Source organism: Bos taurus, chromosome 3 (genome assembly GCF_002263795.3).
Source record: "Bos taurus isolate L1 Dominette 01449 registration number 42190680 breed Hereford chromosome 3, ARS-UCD2.0, whole genome shotgun sequence".
In the NCBI taxonomy this organism is placed as follows: domain Eukaryota; kingdom Metazoa; phylum Chordata; class Mammalia; order Artiodactyla; family Bovidae; genus Bos; species Bos taurus.
This window is the reverse complement of record NC_037330.1, coordinates 31,586,675-31,599,952: the sequence shown is the minus strand read 5'-3', so window position 1 is coordinate 31,599,952 and position 13,278 is coordinate 31,586,675. Positions and strand designations below refer to the sequence as shown.

Below are 13,278 nucleotides of genomic sequence, written 5' to 3'. Positions count from 1 at the left end.
AAAAAATTTAAGCTTGATACACATCCTCTGTTTTACAAAAATAAAGAATGTCAAAGCTTGCTTCTTAGGTAAAACCAGCTTAAATAAATACATAAAAATAAGAAATTCACAGATTTTATTTATTCACTGAGTATTCATCATGTCCCTGTGTGCCTGGCTCTGTGTTAGGCACCAGTAACACTCATCTGGACAGACACTGGTCATGCCCTAAAGAAGTTAACATACCAATGGGGGAAAAGTTCTGCTGTGATCTTCAACAACACTTACTTCTTATTCACTGCCAAGTAATGAAAGGAAGTGTGAAATGTTTCCTGTTTCAGCTTTCCCTGTTGTAGAATTATGATTTCATAGATGTTATCTTGTAAAACATGGCTAATCATAATTTTAATTTTTGGTTTAGTCTTACTCCTTGAGAATTATCTCAAGGAGATAACTTTGAGATAATACAAGATTGATAGATGAGCTTGGCTAAGGAAATAGTAGTGCCAGGTCACCATCTGCAGCATGATTGGATCTAGTTCCTGCATCCTTGTGGTCATCCTCACTGGTACCCACCCACAGATTTCATAGGGCCCAGCTAGAGCTGAGCTGGGCCAGGGTCCAGGGACCAGAGGGGACAGGAGGCATTTCTTACCTTTCAAGCATTACCTGTTTGTGGGAACTTACGTGCTGCTAAGCCTCCCTCTGGGATGGCCTCCCTCCCTCGGAGGCCTGCATTGGAAACCAGTAGCCTCATTGAAGTCGACTGTTGACATAAATGTTTTAAAACAAAAATAGAAAAATGATACAACAAAATGAAATACATTAGGTGTTTAAGGCTCTTTATTCTTTTGGAAAACATACAAACGTCATGCTAAAAATTCTTGACAGTATAATAACTTGTTTCTTTTAATATTTCTGTCTTGATAGCCTGATAATCCAACTATAGAGTTTCATGGGTAGTTAATAGTTTCTCAGACAGCTAATATTTTGGAAATACATATGTGATCTCTGAGTCCCTGAAGATAGAGGGATCCTACTTTAACACAATTCAGCTCTTAGTCTCAAGTTTGGGGACATTCTGCTTAACTAAATTGCCCTCTTTAATTCTCTACTGTCTATATCGTAGAATATATAATTTTTTAAAACTTGTTTCACATCATTTTGTGAACAAGTTGTGTTCTGAAAGTAGTATATAGCTGTATCAGAATCACATCAGTCTTAATCAGGACTTAATTGTTCTTTGCTGATGCTAGAATAATCATTGGAATCAAGACATCCCAATTGAGGAATGACAGAGGGATTAAGAAATTATTCTGTGTTCCCTTTAGATTTTTCTATAGTTCAGAAAGATGAGGAAGAATCTAGGCTGAGGACTTTCAGCATATCTAACCAAATAACCATAGTTTGAACTTGCCCTCATCACTGAACCAGCTGCTACTGTGAGGTAGGCACCATTTGCCAAAGAAATCCTTGAGGATAGTACAACAAAACCAGTTATCATTTTGTTTAGTACCAGAAACCCAGACTGGCTAGCATGAAGAAATGTGCTGTTTTGATCAATTTACTATTTTAGTTTATCCTTTTGTTATTTTTCACTTTATAGCTCATGTATTAAAGCTGAGGAACTAATGAGATTTTGTTTGTGGCTAGATGGGAAACAGTGGAAACAGTGTCAGACTTTATTTTTCTGGGCTCCAAAATGACTACAGATGGTGACTGCAGCCATGAAATTAAAAGACGCTTACTCCTTGGAAGGAAAGTTATGACCAACCTAGATAGCATATTCAAAAGCAGAGACATTACTTTGCCTACAAAGGTTCGTCGACTCAAGGCAATGGTTTTTCCTGTGGTCGTGTATGGATATGAGAGTTGGACTGTGAAGAAAGCTGAGCGCTGAAGAATTGATGCTTTTGAACTGTGGTGTTGGAGAAGACTCTTGAGAGTCCCTTGGACTGCAAGGAGATCCAACCAGTCCTTTCTGAAGGAGATCAGTCCTGGGATTTCTTTGGAAGGAATGATGCTAAAGCTGAAACTGCAGTACTTTGGCCACCTCATGTGAAGAGTTGACTCATTGGAAAAGACTCTGATGCTGGGAGGGATTGGGGGCAGGAGGAGAAGGGGACGACAGAGGATGAGATGGCTGGATAGCATCATGGACTCAATGGACGTGAGTCTGAGTGAACTCTGGGAGTTGGTGATGGACAGGGAGGCCTGGTGTGCTTCGATTCACGGGGTCGCAAAGAGTCAGACACGACTGAGCGACTGATCTGATCTGATCTGATCTGATGCATATTAAGCATAATAATAAGTATGGGCTTCCCTTGTGGCTCAGCTGATAAAGAATCTGCCTGTGATGCAGGAGACCTGGCTTCTATCCCTGGGTTGGGAAGATCCCCTGAAGAAAGGAAAGGCTACCCACTCCAGTATTCTGACCTGGAGAATTCCATGGGCTGTATAGTCCATGGGGTCTCAAAGAATGGGACACGACTGAGTGACTTTCACTATGCATATTAAGTTCTTGGAGGGTTTTGGAGTTGTGTGAAACAGAAACTACCATTTTGTTAATAAACTCTTATGTTTTCAGCTTTCTTAGAAATAAGATAATAGAATTAAATGGTTTGAAGAAAATGGAACTGAGTAGGATGGACCAGAAGGAAAAGAATATAAATGAAGCACTTTTATAGCTTTGAATAAATTGTTTGGTAGTGGTACCCCCTTAACAAATAATTTAGGCTTGTGATCTTGGGACCATTAATTATTTTTTTAATTTATAGTGTAGTTGCTGTATGGGCTTCTTTGGTGGTTCAGACAGTAAAATATCTGCCTGCAGTGTAGGAGACATGAAGGGAATGGCAGTCCACTCCAGTATTCTTGCCTCGAGAATTCCATGGACAGAGGAGCCTGGTGGATACAGTCCATGAGGTTGCAAAGAGTTGGACACGACTGAACAACTAACACTTCAATTTTCACCTAGTTGCTGTACAATATTGGGCTTCCCAGATGGAGGAGTACTAAAGAATCCACCTGCCACTGCAGGGGACACAAGAATGTGGGTTCAATCTCTGCGTCAGGAAGATCCCTGGAATAGGAAATGGCAACCCAATCCAGTATTCTTGCCTAGAAAATCCCATGGAGAGAGAAGCCTTGTGAGCTGGTCCATGGAATCACAGAGAGTCAGACATGACAGCAACTGAGCATGCTCGCTGTACAATATTATGTTTTATAGGTGTATGGTGTAGTGATTCATAATTTTTAAAGGTTATACTCCATTATAGTTACAAAATATTGGCTATATTCTCTGTATTATATAATAAATCCTTATAGCTTATTTTATACCTGATAGTTTGTGTCTCTTAACCCCCTACCCTTATATGGCCTCTCCCGGCTTCTTTATTCATGGGTAACAACTAGTTTGTTCTCTGCATCTGAGTCTGTGTTTTTTTTTGTTCTATTCACTAGCTGTATTTTTTAAATTCCTCATGTAAGTGATATTACACAATATTTGTCTTCTCTGTCTGACTTACTTCATTTAGCCTAATGCCCTCTAAGTCCAATACATATTGTTGTAAATGGCAAAATTTAATTATTCTTTATTATGATTAGTGGGCTTCCCTGGTGGCTCAGAAGGTAAAAGAATCTGCCTGCAGTGTGGGAGACCTGGGTTTGATCCCTGGGTTGGGAAGATCCCCTGGAGAAGGGCATGGCAACCCACTCCAGTATTGTTGCCTGGAGAATCCCCATGGACAGAGGAGCCTGGCAGGCTGCAGTCTATGGGGTCACAAAGAGTCAGTCAGACACGACTGAGCAACTAAGCCCATGATGAGTAGTATTCCATTGTGTATGTACACTACATCTTCTTTATCCATTCATCTGTTGGTAGACACTTCCATATCTTGCACTTGTAAATAATGCTGCTATGAACATGGGTGGGCATGTACCTTTTCAAATCAGTGTTTTTCATTGGATATGTGCCCAGGAGTGGAATTGCTGGGTCATATGATAATTCTGTTTTTAGTTTTTTATGAAACCTCTATACTGTTTTCCAGAGTGGCTGCACCAATTTACATTCCCACCAACAATATGTGAGCGTTCCCTTTTCTTTACATCCTCACCAACATTTGTTATTTGTATTCCTTTTGATGCTTGCCATTCTGAGAGATGTGAGGTGGTGTCTTGTTGCCATTTTAGTTTGCATTTCCCTGTGATTAGCAATGTTGTGCATCTTTTTATGTGCCTGTTGGACATCTGCATTTCCTCTTTGGAAAAATATACACTTGGCAGAATGTTACTAATTGGTGAACATGGGTGAAGAAAATACTTAAGTTCTTGGTGCTAATCTTGCACCTTTTCTATAAGTTTGAAATTTTTAAAAAGTAAAACAAGTATAATCAGGTTTTTGAAGCATAGAAGATTCCGTGAAGAATGTGATTTCTCTTATTTCTTCACTACTAATTCTTTTTATTAACTTGTTATTGAGTATCTAAGAACAAATGTATTTCTTTCATTGTAAATAGATAAGTCCTGCCTTACCCTGACTGAAAATCAGCTGGAGTGTCTGAGACCTGCTGATAAGCGACGAAATACAGACCCAAGAGCAGAAAAATATTTAACAGAATCGAGATTGTTTTATGGAAAAAGGTCTCAAATATTGTTTGAATAAGTACTACTTTTTTCTTGCTTTTATTTAGATATTTTATGACCTGGTCAGACAGATAAATAGAAAAACACCAGTGGAAAAGAAGAAGCCTAAAAAGAAATCGTGTCTGCTGCTTTAGACCCACAGTAAGCAGCAGCTCTGAGCCAGGTAAGGTGCTAAAAGCAGAACAAACACCTTTCTCAGCCTCTTAGGTTGGGCTTTCCCCACCGTAAACCACTTCCCACTTCACCTATTGGGGTATTTCCAGGCTTCTGTAATTTGTAAATGTAAATGTGTTATATAACTTGTAGATATGTTCATCTGTTGGAAAATTTGTCTTTTTCTCAGTGAGGGTCTAGGCTCTCTGAGGGAGGGCAGGAATCATATCTGTTTTGCTCCAAAGCATCCCCAGTACCTAGTATAGAATGGGTATTCAAAAAATAGTGGTTGAATAGATGGAAAGCCTTCCAAGGTCACACCCAAATTCATACTGAATTGAAGTGGAACAGTGGTTCATCTGGGAAAAAGTGAGTTTTGCCCCTCTTTGAATGAAGCAGAAACAAAAGCATATAATGTGCTATTTTATGTCTGGCTTGTTTCACTCAAAAGTGTTTCTAAGACTAATCCTTGTTGCATATAGCAGTAGTTTATTTCTGTTGTATGACTACACTAGCAGTATATTTATGTATTCTGCTATTGATGGACATTTGAGTTCTTCTCAGGAACAAGTATGATTCCTGTGCACTTTCTTGTACAAGTCTTTATGCACATATACGTATATGCATATGCATTTCTGTATGTAGGAATTGAATGACCAGACAGTACACTGTATATGTGGTTAGCTTTAGTGGAAACTGTTAAGTCTTTCAAAGTAGTTGTACCAGTTTACACACATACTAGCAGTTTACGAATTCCACATCCTTTCAAAATTTAGTATTGCCAGTTCTTGGAACTTGAGCAGTTCTGCTGGGTGTGATGGTATGTCAGTATAGTTTTAGTAGTTATTTCCTCTCAGGTATGGGTTGACTTCTTTCAAATGTTTCTTCTGTAGGTCTCTGAGTAGTAGTTGATTTTAAGTAGCACTTAAGTTTTCATTAAGTGAACCCATTGGAGAGAAATTAGTGACAGCATTGAAGCTGCCTATCAAGTGAGAAACCAGGCTGTGTGGGGCCATTTGTTTGTTTGTCTTTAATTATATACTTAAATCCCCTGAACAGTTTCTGCTTATGTTCTTCAACTCTAAACATTCAGTTCAGTTCAGTCACTCAGTCGTATCTGACTCTTTGCAACCCCATGGACTGCAGCATGCCAGGCCTCCCTGTCAATCACCAACTCCTGGAGTTTACTCAAACTCATGTCCATACCATGAAAGAATATTTTCATGAAGTGGGTTTATGATGTAATTTGATGCTAATTATGGGACTGTTACTAAACTTGGTCCACTTAGAGGAAAGTCAGTTGCTCCCCACTTGAGAGTTGGTTGTGCTAACTCTTGTAAGTCCCTTGGGTCCATTTAGTAGATTACCTCTTCCAGTAATACCAAATTAACTAATATGTGCTTCCTTAGAGATATGAACAAATTTCTCTTAGGGGAAACAACTGAGTAATTATGCCCCCTTTTGAAATAAAGTAGAGGGAAAGCAGAAAAGTTCCTAGGTTGCCTCTGGTAGTCAGACTTTGGAAAAACAGCTTCTGGCCGCATGGTTGCTTTAGGCTTTTAGTGAAATCTTGAGTCAGTAGCTATGAATCATCAGCTCTCTGAAGAGGATTATTGATAAAATTGCTGCTATTTGCATTTCTTTAGGGAAGGGTACAAAGATAAAAAGAAAAGAGAACTCCAAATTCCAGTTCCTGTTCTGAAATGTATTTAACTCTTTTATATGACTGCCTCATTTTTATCATTATCTGAGCTGACTCTCACTGAATTTCCAGTTCTCTGAAAATGTCCTTTTAGCTTATGTTTAAAGGAAGAGGTGCCATCTTCTGGCCTATTGTGAATATTCATTCATACACACACTACAGTGTATTACTGTGAGTTTACCTTAGAGGAAAGAAATCTTGACTTAAATCTAGAAATAAGACTTTCATCCTGGTTGCATAAATTCTTAGACTCTGATAGGTAATTCAGCCTTCAATATATTTAATGTTACCCAGGACCTCTGTGCCTATTTGATAATACCAAATAGTAGGTCACTTAGTAATCAGAATACTTTGCAGAGCTATAGGCTTGAAGTGCCATGTTGATCCCATTTAAAAGGTACTGAGATACAGAATAAATTTAAACAGCAACTCTTAAGTGTTTTTAGAAAGAGTATGTGAACCTTAAGGGCAACTTATCTAGCCTTAGCCATTAGGCAAAATCATATTGAAACATGTTAGTCTTTTTCTAATATGTCCTACTTTTGAAAATGGAGGAAAGAAATTCATCTTCAGGAAATTACTCCTTTAACCTAATTTTTTTCTGCTGAATAGTAATCCTTACTTTGAATTTTCTGCCCTTGAAAACAGGCATCAGCTATTTCTGTATTATCTCTTTTTGACCTAGCCTAAATTGGAAGAGGTAACCCTAATATGGAGTTCCCTGGTACTTCAGATGGTAAAGAATCTGCCTGCAATGCAGGATACCCAGGTTCAATCCTTGGGTTGGGAAGATCCCCTGGAGAAGGGAATGGCTAAACACTCCATACCCACTCTAGTATTCTTGCCTTGAGAATTCCATGAACAGAGGAACCTGACGGGCTACTGTCCATGGGGTCTCAAAGAGATGGACATGACTGAACGGCTAACACTTAGTAATACTTACAGCTCTAATATAATAACCATAAAATGGTTGAATTAAAGAATTTTCCATGGAAAGTTGATGCAGCCATGAGTTGTTTTCTTAGTAGAAAAGGAACTTTTAAAAATAAGGTGATAATGGGGTGGAAATCATCACTGTTTTCCTCTGTACAGACAGGACTGCTGGATACATTGTGAAACACGAAATACAATAAAACTGTTTTTAAAAACATTTTAAAGAGAGTTTAAAATAACCTTGTTACTATATCTGTTTAATATATTTAGTTATCTAATGATCAGCTAAAAACATTTCTTTCTATAATACTAGATATCTATTTACTATCATGTTCTGACATTGAGATTAAACATACATATAAATATATATATATATATGTATATATATATCTGTATCTATTCGATGTTCTAGATTACAGGAATGAAGAACTGTTGCCTAATTGGAAAGTGCCAGCATTCCATACTTCAAAAATAAATCTGAAGAGGCTTCTCCTGTTTTATATATTATGTGAAGAATTTAGATCTTATATTGGTTTGCACAAGTTCCCTGGAGAAAAGAATTGCTCTGTGTATATCTCTTGGAAAATAAGACAATAGTATTTCTCCTTTGCAATAGCAGTTATAACAGATGTGAAAATAAATATACTTGACTCTAATATGATTATACAAAAGAGCATGGATGCATTTCAAATGTTAGATATTGCTACTATAATCAAATGATTTCATATTGACCTTTTTATCATGTTTCCTCCCTGTCAAGCACTAAAAGTTGAACCATTATACTTTATCTGTAATGGTATAGATTATGAAAAAATTTCCCCTCAAACTCATTGCAGCAGATAACTTTTTTGAGTCATTGACTTCATTTTATATTTAAAAAATTATGAAATATCATTCTGTCATTATATTCTAATTAAAATTGTTTGTGCATAATGCTTTGGAAAAATGGGTCTTTTATAGGGAAAAAACTGGGATACTGATTTCTATGGCTTTCAAAGCTGAAATCTATAATAGACTAAACCCACTCTAATATCGCTTCTTGTGTTTTACTGTCAGATTAAATTACAGCTTTTATGGATGATTAAATTTTAGTACATTTTCATTTGGTTTGTGTGTTTTGTTATTGTTTATAGATTTAAGGGCTTTATTTTATAATGACCACATTGTTGTAAATGCAGCAGTAGCTCCTTTCTGACTGGTACCTGCAGAGCACTTGGCTTTAAACCCCTAAGTAAGTGGTGATTTCTCTATGAGCAGACCTCGCACTTTCTGTTCTATAATATTTATTCCTATTATACAGTGAAATACATCATACTACATACAATAATTTTGTATATTCTCTCTTGATCTTAAAGATTGTATCTTATTGAATAAAATATCCCACTGTGTATTATTTTTATATGTAAAAAGATAAGTTTAACACTGTATCAGGGTTTAACTTTTACTACTTCCAGTCTTCCCCAGCTTGTAATTTCATCAAGGAAATCCTTTTGCCATTGTTAATTTGTTGAGTATAAGTCCACCATGAAATGTTATGTAAAATTTTTCAGATTTGCTTCATAGTATTGTAGATTGAAGTATCTAAGAAAAGTGGGTGAAAGTGAAAAAGCATATAAAGGATGTGTCAGTTGCTTTTTCTTCAGCTGTGTAAGAAGCAGTATAGTGGTGGTCATATGGAAAAGGTTGCTAAGTTAAAATTTTTAGCTGGCTATATAGTGGTGCTTTTCTTTTCCTTCCCAGTTTTTTTCCATTTTTTGCAGAAGTTGGGGCTTAAGTAGATCATGGACCTAGAGTGATATGACTTATGTATGCCATGAAGTAGAGCCAAACAGCTCATTAGCCACTTAAGTACTGGAGAAGGAAAGAAGCTTGGGAAACCCTGTGCCTTGTTACTGAATATCAAGGAGACCAGTCCTAGAAAGTCTAAATCATTGCTCAGGGATCTAGACGCTGTCTCATTGCAACTGGGTGTGAAGTAGTGTTCACGCCTTGCTGAGACTTTCCAGGAGTGTGGTCAGCCCCATCAGTTACTAAATTGACATTTCAAGATCAAATTTCAAATGTAAGTTCTGACCAACCTGAGAAAATGTTAAAATATTGTAAAAAATTTTTTGGAAATTGTATTCTTTTAAGTTTCTAATAAACTTAGTTACCTAATACTTACCTTCTGCTGATCCAGTTATACATATGTCTGGGACTGAGGGGCCAAAATCTCCTAAATGCAATAAATTTGAAAAATAAGCGAAGCATTAGGGCCGGTCTGTCCAGGTCAGTGTGGCATATTTTAAGGTCCTCTAAAGTCGTTCTTCTTTAAAACACACCTCTCAAACATTCCTTTGGACTTAAAATCATAGACAAACATCTCATAAGCGAGCAAACATTTCTAGATATTACCTGTTACACAGATTGTATAGTTATTTGCCAGATTAAGTAGGAATTATTTTAAATAACTCCCAAGTTCCAGTCTGCTTAAGGAGTAGCGTGAACTCCATGTCCTCTGTTTAAGAACATGACAGGTACTGGATTTGTTACATCTTATACAGTCCACTTGGGATAAAGGTAGAATTGTGAAGAAAAATGCCCTTCTGGCACACAGTAGTGTACAGAGCAGGACCAGCTAAAATCAGAGGTATGCATCGCTATCCGAAAGAAATCTGCCATTGCTGAGCAAGAGGGAAAGGTATCCTGTCAGAAAATGAGAGAGGTGTGCTTTTATAATGTCTCTATGTGGAGTCCTTAGTCTTGGTTCCATAAGGGAGGGTACCTGAAAATAGTGGTGTATTTTTATAGCATAAAATTTAAAAGTCCTCAAGGATATTATATGAATCTCATATGGTAAATATTCAAGAACTGATAGCATATTAGTATTTATGGCTATTTAAGTATAATAACTTTGGTTATATGAGTAATATTATGATTTAAAGGAGACTTGATGTCATAGTTGATTGTTTGCTCTTTCCCACTTTGAATACAAACAACTTGAATGGCTTAGTAGTGCCCCAATCATAGTTTTAAAAACTTAACAATAAATATGTTATCTATAATTTTACCCTCCACCAGGGGGAGCTTCAGTATCAGTTAACGCTTCTGCCAGCATTGAATTAAAAGTATATATTAAAGCCATCTATTCTATAAACACTGCGTGCCTCACCAAGAGGCAATAAAATGCCTTCCCTCATGAGTTTTTAATTGGACAAAGAAGATATAAGAAATTCATCTGAGATATGAATAGTAATTCACTAGTGTGTCCACAGGGTAAATTCTCTTAGAAATGTTTCGTGATGGATAGTGGTATTACTCTCTTCCCCTACAACTTTGAACTGATCTCTTGCACCTTAATTTGCCATCATAACTGGTGCCTTTTACTCCTTGGTGAAACAGTATGCTTCTTAGAAGTTAGAATATACTTGGAAAAAGTTACTCCTTGGGAATATACTAATCTTTATTACCAACTTTATTAAAATGAGATACTTGGCCTGGGACTGTTTTTTTCCACATATGGACATTCTTCATTTTCTGAACCTCCCAATTGCAAATATTTTGCCTCATTATCCTCATCGGTACATATGTCTTGGCCTGGGACTGTTTTTTTCCACATATGAACATTCTTCATTTTCTGGACCTCCCAATTTCAAATTTTTGCCTCATTATCCTCATAGGTACATATGTCTTTGTTAGCTCATGATCCAATTTTTGTTTTCAGGACTGAGGGACAGAAAGATATAAAGATTACCTTAGTATTTTCCTTCGTAAGCAATCAGTAGAATGTTAGAGGGTGTAAAATACACTCATAAATATGTGTGTTGTGAAACCAAAGTGTGAAGAATTGGTCAGGTATTTGGAGGAAGGAAACAAAACCTTTGTTTTATTTGGGTCTTGTACTTATTTAAGGTGCTACTTAAATGTGTGTTAAAATAAAATAGCCCTTCTTGACTCAGCTCCAGACTTGAAAGGGAAGAGTGGTTTGGTTGCTTGTTCAGGGTCTGGAAAGAGCCCATCTTGCTGGGAAGGAAATGAATGTGAGCTTTGAGGCAGTCTGGCCACCCAACTTTTAGCATTTCTATTCTCCAAAAATGTAAAAAATGAAAATTATTTTTGAAAATGTAGTATCGACATTGCGTTCAACATGGATTTTTCTTAGTACAGCTTCATCTTGGGTTTGTTGAATATATAGTCCATTCATCTAATGCCATATCTTGCTTAAATATTCTTGTTGAGAACAGTTGGAGACTTTGAACTGGGTGCCTAGTTCTGTTTTCTGGGAGACAGCATGAATTCTATTTTGCAGACATCAACAAGAGCTTGTTCAGAAGTTTCCTGTGGTTCTGGGCCCAAGGTGTGACATGCATTTCCTGCTGATCGCTTCTCTTAAGAAGCATGGGCTTGGCTGTTCCTATTGAGGAAAAATCTTAATAAAACTTCCCATTTTAAGCAGTGATGTGACTCTTATTTTGAGGTGTTGTTTTCAATGCACTTTGAAAAGCTTAACCAAATGCAAGTTCTTGTGCCTACTTTCAACCATGTAAAAATTCTTGCAGGGTTTATAAAGCAGAACAAGGTATGACCCTTACAGGCTTATCAGCAAATATTCACTATGCCTCTTTGGTTTGCCAGGTGCTGACCTGCTTGTTGGGAGTGCATCAGAGAATAATACAAACCAAAATCCCTTCCCTTGTGGAGTTTCTGGCAGGTGGCAAAAGGGTGTGTGTGTGTGTGTGTGTGTGTAGCACTATGGAGAAGAGAAGGAGAGTAAAGGGGCAGCAGTTTGGGGCAGAGGGAATGTGGTGCTGGTCACAGGTTTAGGTTTCACTGAAGTTACTCTTGCATAAATATTTGAAATGTGCAACCCATATACCTGCATGGGGGAAGAATGGCCTTCCATGCAGTGGAAAGGGTCTGCAGATGCCTGACGTGTTGGAGGACCAGCAAGGAGCCCAGTGTGGCTGGAGCAGAGGGAGCAAGGGGGAGAGTAATAGGAAATAACAGAGGTGGTGGGATTGGGTGGGGGCAGATTTCCTTCAACTTTTACTGAGCAGAATCCATGGAAGGGATTTTGGCAGAGGATATAAGATGTTCTGAGTCAGCCTGCCATCAGGATAACTCTGGCAATTGATTTGAGAATAACCTATAGAGGGCCCAGGATGGAAGCAGAGGGGCCAGTTAGGAGACTGAGTAATCAAGTCTGGAAGTGGAGCCAGCGGAAGTGCTGACACATGTAGAATGTGTGTGAGAGAGAGGAGTCAAAGATGACTCCAAGATTTTTGACTGATAAGGTTGTGAAGGCTGTGACGGGAACAGGTGTGGGAGGGGAGCAGGAGCTCCATGTTGAACATATCACGTGTAAGACTGTGTCAGATTCTAGAGTTGTACATTAGGTGGTTAGATACGAGTCTGGCATTCAGAGAAGGAGATCTGGACAGGACATTTACATTTAATATTTAGGAACACGAAGCTGAGTAGGATCACTAGGATTGATTATTGACAGAAGAGACCCACAGACCCCATCATGAGGTTGGGAGATGAAAAATTAGCAAAGAACACGGAGGTCACTGGTGACCTTGATGGGCCATCAGTAGAGTGGTGGGGGACAGTATCTGGAACAGATATAGAAGAAAATGGAAGCAAAGACAATGGAGATGTCAAGCATGGATTACTCCTAAGCTGGGTGAAACAGTGCACGCGTGTGTGCTAATAGGCACACAGGTGAAGAAGGATAGGAGCATGGGCCGGTATGGTGGCAGAAGGAGAACAGTATGTGGTATAGAAACTGGTAGGTCACAACTAATAAAAAGTACTATAAAGGTACTTTATAAAGTATGTTAAAAGTACCATAAAGGTACTTCATAGAGCAAAGTAGCATGAGAGAG

The 13,278-nt window shown here is 37.9% G+C and overlaps 1 protein-coding gene across 4 annotated transcripts in view; it reads left to right on the top strand.

The window, feature by feature from the left end:
• RAP1A (RAP1A, member of RAS oncogene family) overlaps window positions 1-11,847 on the top strand; it is an 87,975-nt gene extending 76,128 nt beyond the window's left edge. For 3 of the 4 annotated variants that reach the window (XM_010803154.3, XM_059881663.1, XM_024984713.2), the window contains 2 exons: window positions 4,671-4,786; window positions 7,824-8,513. In XM_010803154.3, coding sequence (XP_010801456.1) covers window positions 4,671-4,757 — 87 coding nt within the window. In that variant the 3' untranslated portion in view covers window positions 4,758-4,786; window positions 7,824-8,513. Of the gene's footprint in view, window positions 1-4,670; window positions 4,787-7,823 lie in introns of all 4 variants that reach the window. The other variant, NM_174448.5, reaches the window with a different exon arrangement.
• The last annotated feature ends 1,431 nt before the right edge of the window (window positions 11,848-13,278 follow it).